Source organism: Saccopteryx leptura, chromosome 13 (genome assembly GCF_036850995.1).
Source record: "Saccopteryx leptura isolate mSacLep1 chromosome 13, mSacLep1_pri_phased_curated, whole genome shotgun sequence".
NCBI lineage: Eukaryota > Metazoa > Chordata > Mammalia > Chiroptera > Emballonuridae > Saccopteryx > Saccopteryx leptura.
Genome location: NC_089515.1, coordinates 54,079,500 through 54,092,873, shown reverse-complemented (window position 1 = coordinate 54,092,873; position 13,374 = coordinate 54,079,500). Strand labels below are relative to the sequence as shown.

At 57.6% G+C, this 13,374-nt stretch overlaps 1 protein-coding gene across 1 annotated transcript in view; it reads right to left on the bottom strand.

The window, feature by feature from the left end:
• Positions 1–6,934: 6,934 nt before the first annotated feature.
• The window catches only part of LRRK1 (leucine rich repeat kinase 1), a 98,893-nt gene continuing 92,453 nt past the window's right edge, over positions 6,935–13,374 (bottom strand). Inside the window, exons 34-36 of the mRNA XM_066355407.1 lie at positions 10,275–11,125; positions 9,732–9,833; positions 6,935–7,931 (exon numbers count right to left, since the gene is read on the bottom strand). Coding sequence (XP_066211504.1) covers positions 7,754–7,931; positions 9,732–9,833; positions 10,275–11,125 — 1,131 coding nt within the window. The 3' untranslated portion in view covers positions 6,935–7,753. The remainder of the gene's footprint in view (positions 7,932–9,731; positions 9,834–10,274; positions 11,126–13,374) is intronic.

The window sequence follows — 13,374 nt, the reverse complement described above, 5'->3', positions numbered from 1 at the left end:
ATACACAGAAACATTAAGACTTTTAAGGTAACACAATCAAAGATGTTTACAAATCTTTCAGGGTTCCTCTTCCCTCACTAGCCTGGAAGTATTTTACCCTCAAGATTCCAGGAAGGGGAGGAACTACAATCAATGCCAGGTGGTATGTAAATTCTGTCTCCTATTGAAAGAGAAGAAGTTTCTAGGTTAACCTTTATTTTAGATTTAAAACTGAATGACCCATTGTTCTTGCAAGCCAGAAACTTCTACATTCTTCTCCCTCCTCTCCCTAAGGAGGGATGGGACAGGAAAGCCTGATAGGAAAGCCTGACCTTTCCTCCCAGAATATCAATATCAACTTTTAGCTTTTTGGTACCTTACAACACTGTCTGTTGAGGACCACTCAGACCCCCGCCCCCTGCAGCTGAGAGTACCTGTCTAAGCTTCCAGCTCCCTGCCCAACCTCCATAACTACAGGGACCTGCCATTCTCTTCCCCTTTCCTGGAAGCTTCCATCCATCCATCCATCTATCTATCCATCTGTCTATCCATCATCCACCCACCCATCCATCCATCCATCCATCTATCCATCCATCTATCTATCCATCATCCATCCATCCATCCATCCATCTATCCATCTATCTATCCATCATCCATCCATCCATCTATCTATCCATCTATCTATCCATCATCCATCCATCCATCCATCCACCCATCATTCATCATCCATACATTCATCCATCCACCCATCATTCATCATCCATCCATCCATCATCCATCCATCCATCTATCTATCCATCTATCTATCCATCATCCATCCATCCATCCATCCACCCATCATTCATCATCCATACATTCATCCATCCACCCATCATTCATCATCCATCCATCCATCATCCATCCATCCATCTATCCATCTATCTATCCATCATCCATCCATCCATCCATCCACCCATCATTCATCATCCATCCATCCATCCATCCATCATCCATCCAGCATTCCATCATTCATCACCCATCCATCTATCCATCATTCATCTCATGCATCCATCCATCCTCCATCCCAGGGGTCCCCAAACTACGGCCCGTAGGCCACATGTGGCCCTCTGAGGTCATTTATCCAGCCCCCGCTGCACTTCCGGAAGGGGCACCTCTTTCATTGGTGGTCAGTGAGAGGAGCACATTGACCATCTCATTAGCCAAAAGCAGACCCATAGTTCCCATTGAAATACTGGTCAGTTTGTTGATTTAAATTTACTTGTTCTTTATTTTAAATATTGTATTTATTCCTGTTTTGTTTTTTTACTTTAAAATAAGATATGTGCAGTGTACATAGGGATTTGTTCATAGTTTGTTTTTTTTTTTTTCTGAAGCTGGAAACAGGGAGAGACAGTCAGACAGACTCCCGCATGCGCCTGACCGGGATCCACCCGGCACGCCCACCATGGGGCGACGCTCTGCCCACCAGGGGGCGATGCTCTGCCCACCAGGGGGCGATGCTCTGCCCATCCTGGGCGTCGCCATGTTGCGACCAGAGCCACTCTAGCGCCTGGGGCAGAGGCCACAGAGCCATCCCCAGCGCCCGGGCCATCTTTGCTCCAATGGAGCCTTGGTTGCGGGAGGGGAAGAGAGAGACAGAGAGGAAAGCGCGGCGGAGGGGTGGAGAAGCAAATGGGCGCTTCTCCCGTGTGCCCTGGCCGGGAATCAAACCCGGGTCCTCCGCACGCTAGGCCGACGCTCTACCGCTGAGCTAACCGGCCAGGGCCATAGTTTTTTTTAATAGTCTGGCCCTCCAACGGTCTGAGGGACAGTGAACTGGCCCCCTGTGTAAAAAGTTTGGGGACCCTAGCTCCATCCCATGTATCCATCCATCTCCATCCATCCATCTCTATCCATCCACCCATCCCTAAGAATCCAGGCCAGAAATCAAAGGCAAACGGAAGGCCTGTGCCCCCGCTCCAAGTTCACCATTCCACCGAGGGAGGCAGTGGTGGGCTTTTGGCCCCTTGTGAGGCCTAGCTCGCCGTTGTAACCCATGACTTGACTCTCCACTCACCCACCAGGATCAGAAACACCACGCTAACCCAGCCTGGGAGCTCAGCAAGGGACAATAGCCAGCTTTCAGCCACCAGTGCCCACCTCCGGCTCCTGTGGGCCACCGCGGGCCCCAGCAGCCTGGGTGTCGGTGTTTACATACATCCACAGCCAGCCACAAGGGTTCCTTCTTCCCCAGATGGGATCATACTTGGGACTATTCCGTAAAGTAAACTCATCAAGCCCACAAACTCTTCTCAGAGGGCCAGAAGCCCAGGGCCGTTTCCCACCGGTCTTGTCCAGGTGGGGCTAGAGAGACAGGCAGGAGGATGGGGGCTCCCCCTGGCTGCGGGTAGGGGAACTGTTTCTGAGAGCCTGGTGAAATTGGCGGGGGGTGGCCGTCAGGAATGGGGGGGGTGGAGAGGCCCCCATCAGCTCCCTTCCTTCCCCTGGACTCCAGGGAGGGAGAGAAGCTCTTATATAAGGTCTACCAGAAAGTTCTGTCCGTTTCTATCACAACAAGTTTCGACACGTAAGCACATGTTTATTTGGCACATGTGTACCTCTCTATTTTTATCACTTAATGTATACATACTGACGTAGCAAATTAACTAAAACAAAGTTGATTCACGTTAGTCTTATGTGTGAAGCCATAGTGTACCCATGGCTACTGCTCAAGTTCATTTACGCCGCTGTAATTTTTACAAATTTCAACAAGGAAGAAATGCTACAGAAGCATGTCTGTCGCATCCACCATATTCCCCAGACTTAGCACCCTCCGACTGTCACTTGTTTTTTGTCCTTACAAAATTTGTTGAAGGGCAAAAAAATTAAAAAATGAAGAAGATATCGAACAAGCACTGGTTCAATCTTTCACATCAAAAGACAAAAACATTTTTCAAAAATGGGATATACACATTGCCCTCACGCTGGCAAGAAATCATGAATAACAATGGCAATTATATTATTTAATGAACTTTATTGACGGTAAGAAAAATTTGTATTTTGTTTTATTCCAGAAACGGACAGAACTTTCTGGTAGACCTTATATTTTTGGAAACATATGTCTTTTGGGCCAGGCCCCGAGCTCCCGGCCGCCATGGTTGGCCTAGCCACCACCGTGGGAGAGGCAGGGTCTCACCCTGGGCCTTCACCAAGGGTGCCACCGTCCCTCTGCGGGGCAATGAAGGCTGGGCAAGACCGGCTATCTGAGAGGGGTCACTTGGGGCAGTGCCACTGCACCCCACCCTCCTCATTCCCCCAGCCAGGGCCCACCCTCTTGTCTCTGTTGTACAGGTCCTTCCTCCAGCTTGGCCCCTGCCCTTGACGCAATCTCTTCTTGAGAAACGGGGGCTGAGGGAAGGGAGGGGGAGGGGCATGTCCCGTTGGATTCTGTCCACCGCCATCCCTGCTTTGAGCCACCAGAATTCCTCCTTGCTGCCTGGGGAATCAGGGCCCCTCAGCTCTGGCCCTCGTGACAGGGACAGCCACCTGTAGGAGGTGAAGAGGAGCGTGCCCAAGGCCACCCTGGCTTTAGCGGACGTGGACAGGATGACGGACAGGCTCTCCCTCCCGGGGCTGACGGCCCTGGGCTCTGCTTGCGCCACGCTGGGGGAAAGCGGTGCCTGTGAGCTTGTGCGCATGCGTGGGAGTGACACAGGCTTTCCTCCCAACCACAGGCCCGGAGCGGTGCGAGCGTTGGCGACGGCCTTGAGGGTGACGCGGCCGATGGAGGGCCAGGTGGACAGTCCTCTCATTCGTGTGAATGTGCTCCCTTCCGTTTCATGTCTTAAAGGACGTGTTCCAGAACGAGACTGTCACGCTCCTCTCCTCTTCTTCATCTGCGGCCTCGGCCATGCCGTCTTGTTACTTGTGCTCTACCTGAACTCGACCCCCAGGGAAAGGTGTTAGCAGATGTCTTCCCGATATTTCCAAAACAAAAAAAAAACAGGAAGAGTTTGCTTTTCACGTCGGGCTGTTTCACAGGAGCAGAATCACTCGTGTTTTCTGAGTGGCTCTTGGACAGGACGTGTGTATCCCCCGGAGTGCCCTTCCCGGGCGGGGGTGGAGTGAGACACGATGGGGGGAGCACCTGGGAGGGAGTTCGGGCTCTGGATTGGGGGCTGGGCTGAGGTGGTCACCAATGTGGCCCCGTTCTTGGACCCTGATGGGAGAGGGACCCTCATTGCCAGTCTACGGAGGAGAAGCCGGGACCACAGAGAAGGGGTCGCTCGCTCGGGGACGAGGGCTTCAACTTGCAGGACATCAAAACTGACATTTGGGCAACTGGGATGCAACCCTGCACCCCTCTGTAACTGGGTGGCCCAGGGGACATAACTACAGTCACGTGCTGCTTAACAACGAAGACAGGATGTAAGAAATGGGTCCTTTGGCGATTCTGTCATCGTGCGAACATCACAGAGCGCACATACGTACGCACACCTGGCTGGTCCAGCTGCTGCACACCGAGGCCGTGTGGTCTAGCTAGCTCCGTGGCTCTCAACCTTTTTACACTCGGGGACCAGTAAACACAGGAGAATTATTTTGGGGGCCGCTAAGGCAGAAATCCCCCAGAGCATCAGTGAATTCGACTGAGATCACTGGGGGTAAGGTGTTTATCTAACATCAGGGTGGTTAACTCTTCCGTGGACCGGCACGGAATTTCTGGCAGTTGGAAAACCCTGGTCCAGCCTATGTCTCCTGGGCTCCAAGCCTGTGCAGCGTGTTACTGCATTTGAATACTGCAGGTGGAGGTGCAGCCTTCCTGGGGTTCAGGGGAGAAGTCCCTCCCCACCTGGCTTACCTTCAGAACGAGGCCTGCTCACCACGCAAGCGGGGCAGAGGGGAAGGTCGTCCCCAGCGGCGACCGGTGCCAACCAGGCTCCCGGGCAGCTTTCAGGATATTTTCCCGGTGTGTGCACGCACAGCTAGCCAGCCATGCAACGTGTTTTACACAAATAGTAACTCTATACACGCCACACCGCAGGTTGCTCTTTAGAAAAAAACAACAACAACAATGCGTTGATTATACCTGGGAGAGCATGGCGGCCCAGCCCAGGAGCACGGCCTCCCCTTCTTGGAAAGGCCACAGAGAAGGGCACTGTGCCACGGGCAAGCCATCTGACGACGTCCCCCTGGCTAGAGGCTGAGGTTGTCTCCTGTGTGGGGTCATTATAAATGGTGCTGCAAGGACGACCTTGTTTTTCTGCGTCTTTGGGCACTGGGACAGATATTTCGGGAGCAAATGAAGATCGGAGACTGCTGGGTCGAAGGGTATGCGCACTTGATATTCTGATGGACGTGGCTCCCGATGTATATTACCTCCCCTTGGGTCCATCTTCCATTCAGCAAGACAATCAGATTGTCTAACACCCATGTTTAAAGCAGCAAAGAGCTACAGAGACACACGCCAATTATGCCGTGCTTAGCCGGCCCTGAGCTACCCCTTCTTCACAACCTGCCCACCACACCAGACTCCCCTTGGTCCCTCCATCACACAGCCACTCATTCCTACCTCAGGGCCTTTGCATGTGGCTTTCTTTCCTTACGGATAGGTACATACTCGTTGTACCCAAGGCATGTGACCTCTCTTTCATGTGTCGCAAACGTTTTTCTTCCCGGTTGACTTTTTTTTTTTTTCACTTTGAAATGATGTTTCCATTTCTGTTTCTAATTGTTGCAGTCGAATTCATGAACTGTTTCCTGTATGGTTTCTAACTTCCGTGATGAAGTGCTTCCCTAAACGGGGGCTCGGTGAGGCCAATTCCTCAGGCAGCTTGGCCCTGGAGACGGGCAAGGTGGGGTTAGGACGGGAACAGAAACTGGAAGGAGCCAGGTCCGACAGGGGGCTGCGACTGGGTCTTTTTTTAAAGATTTTATTTATTTATTATAGAGAGGGAAGACAGAGAGAGAGAGTGAGTGAGAGAGAGAGAAGGGGAGGAGCAGGAAGCATCAACTCCCATATGTGCCTTGACCCAGGAAGCCAGGGTTTTGAACCAGCAACCTCAGCATTTCCAGGTTGATGCTTTATCCACTGCGCCACCACAGGTCAGGCTGCGGCTGGGTCCTAGAAGCCCGATCTGGCTGCAGGTTGTACAAAGAGCGGGTTTGGTGTGGGGGGAAGGCGAGGACCCCATCTGCATTTGGGTGTGACCTGGGCAGCTGTGGGGTCCTGGATGAGGCGTGGTGACCAAGCCCCTGCTGAGGGACGGGGGTGGGGGGAGAATGGCGCTGAACTGGGCAAGATCTTCAGCTGCTCTGGGCCCCGGCGCCCAGGCCAGAGAAAGGAAGTGGAGAGAGACTGGCGGCTTGGCCGTCTGTGCCATTGTACCCTGTGTCCGGGCAGCCAGAAGCGGGGGGCAGCACAGCTCCGCTCCGGGTGAGTGGGTCCAAGTGGGGCGCCCCTGTGCTGTTATCCCAAGCACCCTCAGTCTGCAGACCATGACTTCATTTTGGAGAGTCAGTTTATGTTCAGATAAAAAGAGCCCCATTTGCCCGCACACCCGGGCAAATCGGATGCTTTTGGTTTTTCACAACTTAATGTTGGACGGAGGTCCACGCTGTGCTGCCCCCCCCCCCGAGGGGACGACCTCACATTCAAGCTCCTTTTCTGGGTGGAGCGGCCTCCCACGGTGATATGCGGCCACCTTGCGCGTGGGTGCATGTGCACACGTGATTCATAAAAACCCCGCTGCTGTACCCATGAGTCCCCCTCCCCCACACACAGACACACCGTCCGTGAACCATTCCGCTTCTCTCTCCCGCTGGACACGTGTGTCGCCAACGTCGAACACACACATAATTTGCTATATAAGCCCCACAGGATGCAAGTTCACAACCCACAGCCCAAACTGCCGTGATATCACTCAACTTCCTGAAGTGATCAACAAGATGGCGATGTGCAAACAAGCAGGGCCTGTGCACCAGCTGTGTCCACGTTTATTTGACAAAAGCCCCCAACACAAGGTCCTTTCCCCGATCCCGCTGTGTCCTTCCTTCGGCCGGTCGGAGGGACAGGAACTGTGAAGGCTGTGCCGGCCCTGAGCGGGCTCGTGGCTTTGGGGCTGTGTCCGTTTAAAGGGACTCATTCATTCCCCGGGCTCGGGCAATGCTCCTCGCCGAGGGTCCTTCTGGGGGTTTCTCGCACGGAGACTTTCCCCGAGCAGGAGACATCCGATCTCAGCTTCCCCAAGCAGGGCCCCGGGCCCTGGGGACCCAGAGAGCTTGTGAAATGTGCTGAGAACCGGGGGCTACCAGGGGAAGGGGCAGGGGTCACGGTCCTCCTCCAGCCGTGCTCCCCAACCGAGAGCATCTAGTGTAATTCCATCCTGGACCTGGGGGTGTGGGGACAGGCAGGCCCTGTACGGCCGGCCGGAAGGCCCAGCCTCCCCTTTCCTGGGCTTTGCCTCCCAGACCAGAACAGGGGCCCCCTCCCCTGCTCTTGGGAGTGAACAGGCGGAGGAGGCAGGGGCTCTTCCTGTCCTCCGGACCCCACCATCTTCCCCTGGGCTGTGAACCCAGCGGTGGTGGGGGTGGGGGGGGGTAGAGGGGTGGAGAGATCCAGGTAACTGCTCTGGAGAACCGGAGAATCCCGAAACCACTGCCAGGGTGGGAACATCTCAGCACTTCTTAGCAGCAAGTTGGTTCATGGGAGAACCCAGTCCGCTTTCTGGGTCCTCCGAGGGCTGCAGCCCACTGGCCCGGGCCGGCCAGGTCCGAGGGGATGGCTGCAGCGCAGGCATTACCTTCTCTTGCGCGTGCAAGCCTCCAGCCGGCCCAGCTCCTCGCAGGACTGGTAGAAGACCTCAAACTCTCTGGTGCCCCAGCCTCGCCAGACAGCGAGGCACCACTCCGTGTTTTCATTCTCAAAGGCACATACCACCCTGTCCTTTGCCACCACAGCTGCGTCCATGAGTACCCTGCAGAGAGGGGGAGGGGTCTGAGATAACCCAGCCGGGGTCCCCACTCCAAGGGGGGGCAGTGAGGGCTGGGATTCTGGCCCTGCGCCCTCTCAGGAGGACAGGGCGTGGCGAAGACGTGCGCATCCCAGCCTGGCCCCACCCCGCCCGTGAGCTCTGATGCCCTTTGGCTCCCTGGTGGTCTGGCCAGTGGGCCAGGCTTCCTAGCATCTAAAGAAGGGCACAGGGCATCGGTGCAGGTTCACAGGGGTGGCCTGGAAGGGCCAGACTCCTTGGAAGGAGACGGATCCCATCACAACAGGAATCTGCTGGGATGTGTCCTGCAAAATGCCATCAACTCTAATTTCCACTCGTCAACGGCCCCTGGCGGATTTTGACTCAGACTCAGTGCCCTCACCTCGTGCACGATTCTTTTCCCATTCTGAGTTCCCACAGGCTTAGGACACTCACGGGAACAGCGTAGGCAGAAAACCCGCAACACGTCCTAACCGTCTATCCTTTTTTTTTTTTTTTTTTTTGAGGCACTGGGGTGCTTTGTAGGACCTGAGCTTACCGTTTTCACTGGGACCCCGCCAGGCTGCGCAGCCCACCCCCTCTCGTGACGCTCAGCACGCCCTGCCCGATACGAGGCTGGCATGTCAGCCAGGATGCCCAGGACCCCCCAGCCCCTTCAAGGTCTTGCACGCATGGCGGGCACTCGCCCGCTCTTTGCGGAGGGAATCAGTGTCTCAGGCTGTGGCCCTCCGTTTGATTGGCGGCCAGGTGGCTTCCTCCCTGCAGGGACTGAGTGTGCCTGGCTCTTGGTGAATCTATTTTTGGGGGGCACATAGGGGAAACCGAGGCACACTGACAGCGGGCTCTCTGGGGTGCCCAGCCCTGGGCTCTGCAAACCCAGCTGTTCCTTCAGATGCACCTGCGACCCGGGGATGACCCCCCCCCCCCATTCAGAGCTGTGGCCCACACTCAAGCCGGGCTCAGCAGCAAACGCGGATCTTGTTTCTAGAATCACACGTAGGGCAAGGGGGGCTGCTGTGCGGACAACTCCCCAGTCATCGCCCTGCTCCGGGGGAAACAGGCCAGGTGGGGTTTCTCCAAGAGGGAGGTTTGCTGCACAGGGTTCAGGACACAGAGTGAGGGGTTGCGAACATTGCTGTCTGCCAGCCTCCCATCTCCACAGCCGGGCAGCACAGGTCCAGTCTGTCCTGCCCAGCACGGTCCTCACAGGGGCTCTGGTACATCTATCTACCTCCTGGTAGGAGCCCCCCCTCAGGGGATGGGTACGAAGCCCCTCCTGGTGCTGCCCAGCACGGTCCTCACAGGGGCTCTGGCCTACATCTATCTACCTCCTGGTAGGGCCCCCCCCCTCAGGGGATGGGTACGAAGCCCTTCCTGGTGCTGTCTGGGCAGGTGGGACACTTTGGTAAGGGCTCCCCCTGCTTGGTGGGCAGGACGAGTCCCTTGGATCGCCATTTCAATTGCAGCTGTGCTTGGGTCCTGGAGAGATGCCTCAGGCAGGGCCCTTGGTCAACAGGTGCACTGGGCTTCCCAGAAACAGGCCGCCACGGCCGCCACAACCAGCGGCTGACGCCTGGTTTCGCCGGTATTGGCTGACCTCCGGGGGGCTGTCTGGAGAACTTCCACCTTGCCCTCTATCTGCCTTACACCCACGTTGGCGAATGTAACGTTTATCTGTGGAGGGCAGGAGGGAAGGCGGCCACTGTGCAGGGGAGGTGGTGGTGGGGTCTGGACGCCCCACGCGGCAGCCGGGGTCCTCACGGGTCGCCCCTCGCTCGGTCTTACCCCCGCGGAGTCAGCTCCCGGGCTTTCAAGACGGCGATGACGCGGCCCTGCTGGGCGCCTGCATCCTTCTCCAGGCCAATGACGATAACATCTCCACCGCGCCTGCGAAACCAGAACTGTGAAGGGGAAGCGCTTTGTCCAGGGCTGCGGTCCCGGGGGGGAAATGGAGTCGGCCTGCAGAAAGGCCAGGCAGCAAATGTGCGGTTTCTGCCGGTGGATTGAATTGCAGAGGGGCCACCGAGGCCGGGCCGACCAGCACTTTCCCAGGAGGAAACCCGATCGCCCTCGGCTGTGCCTCCCCTTCCCAGTGCCCGAGCCCGCGGGCAGGCAGATGAGCTCTGGTGCAGCTCGGCCCAGATTTGCTCAAGAGATTCTCCCCCCCCCTGCTACCCCAGACCCCAGGACAGCGAGAGCAGGTCCCGAGGCCCGAGGGATGGGAGCAGCATCTCAAAGCATCCTTCATTCCACCCCCAAAGGAAGAAGAGCAGGCGGGGGTGGGGGGACCTGCGAGATGGTGCCCCCCCCCCCAGCTGGGAGACCTACCTGGGGACCCAGATGACGTCCCTCACGGCAAGGACCTTCACGGCCTGCAGGTGCTGGCTGAAGGCCTCCCCGTCCACGGGGCTCAGTTCGTGTTCTGACCTGTCAGAGCCGGCTGCAGGCTCGAGCAGCCGGTGGGAGTCCCCGCAGTCGGTGGAGAAGGGGAGGCTGGAGGAGCTGGCCGGGGAGCAGGGCAGGCTCGAGGGGGACAGTGGGGCCCGGCAGGGCAGGGAGGAGGAGTAGGAAGACATGGAGCAGTAGTCGGTCAGTGAGTCCTGGTGGGTCAGGATCTGCATGCCCAGGTCCTTGCTGTACATGATGCTCACGTCCGTGATGGAGTCCCCCTTGGGCTCCTGCGGGCTGGCCAAGCAGCTGTCCAGGGGCTCCAGGCCCAGCGGGTGCACAGGAAACATGTCCCTGAAGGGGTTAGGGTCTCCGCAGAAGTACCGGGCGCACAGCTGGTAGGTGGCCGAGTGGTACATCACTAAGGAGCTGGCCCTGTCGTCCAGGCACCAGACCACCTCCTCTCCCCTGCACTCGGAGCTGCACGCGACCGAAGTGACCACCGAGGGGGCCGCGTAGGGCTCCAGCCGCCGGCTGACCTCCAGGGCCGCGCAGTCGATGACCAGCAGGCCCGGCCCGTTGCTGTACCAGACCTCGGAGCCGCTGTTGACCACCTCCATGGCCTTCACGGGGTAGGGGTTCTGCCGCACGTCGTCGTCCGGGATGCTGAACTTGGACCGGTTGGCCGTGTGCGAGCACAGGTAGGAGCAGCTGTCATCCGGGGCGCCCCGCACCACGGAGAAGAGCGCCACCAGCCCATCGGCCAGGCCCGCCAGCACCAGGTAGGAGTTCTGCGGAGAGAAGAGGGAAGAGGCTCCCAGGACAGGTCCGAGAGGAGTCACGCCCACCCTCCCTCCCTGGGTGCCGGCTTGGCCCCAGGATGGCCACGTCTCATCACCTCCGGGACCCCCGCCTGGCTTCCTGTCCCGGGAGCCAACACGTGCCTGCTGGACTCATTCTTTTTTGTATGTGTGACACAGAGAGAGAGGGACAGACAGGGACAGACAGACAGGAAGGGAGTGAGATGAGAAGCATCAAGTCTTCTTCATGGCTCCTTAGTTGTTCATTGATTGCTCTCTCATATGAGCCTTGACTGGGGTCTGCAGCAGAGCAAGTGAGCCCTTGCTCAAGTCAGCAACCTTGGGCTCAAGCCAGTGACCTTGGGCTTCAAACCAGCAATTATGGGTCATGTCTATGATCCCACACTCAAGCCAGTGACCCTGTGCTCAAGCTAGTGACCTCAGGGTTTCAAACCTGGGTCCTCTGCGCCCCAGTCTGACACTCTATCCACTGCATCACTGCCTGGTCAGGCTCATTCTTAAAGAAACCACTTCCAACTCGGCCCTCTTGTGGAAGCAGACCCCGGCGGGCAGCTGTGCCCACATGCCCAGCTTCCCAGACCCACTTGGAAATGCCTGGGTTCCGGCTGACCGGATTGATTTTCCTTGGGGCACCCCCACCCCCACCTCCCCCAGGAAGCAGATGCTCTTCTGCAGCCACCGGAGGTCACCGCCAAGGGGCTGACTGTTGGGCCCACCCCAGGGCTAATCGGAGCATCTGCGGGAGGCTGGGGGGCAGGACACAGCCTGTCAGCCTGGCTGACCTGGTGGGGCTGGGGTTGGGGAGGGGAGATTCAGGAGAACAAAGCCGGAGCCGGGACAGGAGGACAGAGCAGGGGTCCGGGCTTTGTGCCAGCAAGGGCGAACTGCAGAAAACACCCCCCCCACCACCACCACCATTGCTGGGAGCATGCGCTGTCGAAGGTAAAGAGCAAACCAGCCTCTAGCGCAAGAGCGAGGTCAGTAAGCCCTAAGAACGTTTATCGAAATCCATCTTCAGGATCGTCGGCGAGAAGGCAGCCAAGGCAAACAGGAGCTCCGACCATCTGAGTCCCAGCTCAGGCCCCGACCGGCCGGCCAGGCCAGGCAGTGAGCTCCGCGTCCCGGCTGGGTGTGAGCATGCGCATGCAAGAATGCAGGGGTCCGCCATCTGCGGGCCTCTGAGGGCAGGTACTCGAGCAGAGAGAGAGGCTCCGCACAGAGCGGGCTTTATTCCTCCTGGTGGTACGGGCGGCGGTGCCCTGGGCTCGGGGGCTCTGGCCAGCCAGGGCCTTAAATAACGCTTTGTGCCCGTGTCCTCCCGCACTCTGGTGCCGACCGGGTCCCCCAGCTGCCCGGCCTCGCCCATGGGGGCCACAGTCATAAACGACTGACTCTAAGGACAACTTCAGACTTTCTTTTTTTAAAGAAACTGCGGTGGGGTGGAGAGACGAGTGTGTATATTTCGGGGCCCTCGGGAAGTTATAATAAGGTGCATGTTGACCAAGTGCACAGGCCTGGAACTTTGGGTACGTCAGACCTGAGGAATCTTTTCCCCAATCTTTTTTTTGATTCCCATTTTACAGATGGGAAAACTGAAGTTGGATGTCAGGCAACACATTCTCACAAATCCATCCCCAGGGGTGACGCCTTGTTCCTGTGCTGTGATTGGGGGGTGGGGGTGGGGCGCTCAGGGCAGACAAAGGGGGCCGAACATGGCCTTGATTCCAGAGGTCAGAGAGAAGCCCGAGAATGTCGCTAAGGGGTGTGGGTGAGCGTGGGGGCAGCTTCTCAGAGGTAGAACCCTGGCCTTCACCTTGAGACCACATAGGAGGTCATCTGGGAGAGATGTGTGCGGTCAGCAGTCCTGGCGGGAAGGGTCTCCTGAGAGTGCTGTACAGGGTGGGCTGGGGTGTGAGGGGGAGTTGTGAGGAGCCTCTCACCCATGCCGAGGCACCCTGGGTCCTGGGCTGGGGAGACCGCCACTTGGGGTTTCATTTGAGAAAGGCAGGGGCTACACAGGGTAGAGGCCATTCTGGACAAAGAGGGACCCAGGTCCGGGATGGATGGAGGGCCCTCCAGAGGAGGCGGGGTGGGGGGGGAGGTGAGCTAGCTGTCCCTCGGGGGGTGGGGACCGGGCCTGCCAGGGCCGTGGGGAGGCGCTGGCCCAGGCTCCGGAAGTCCCTGCTGTCAGAAGAGGAAGGGCATGTTCAGGGGCTCCT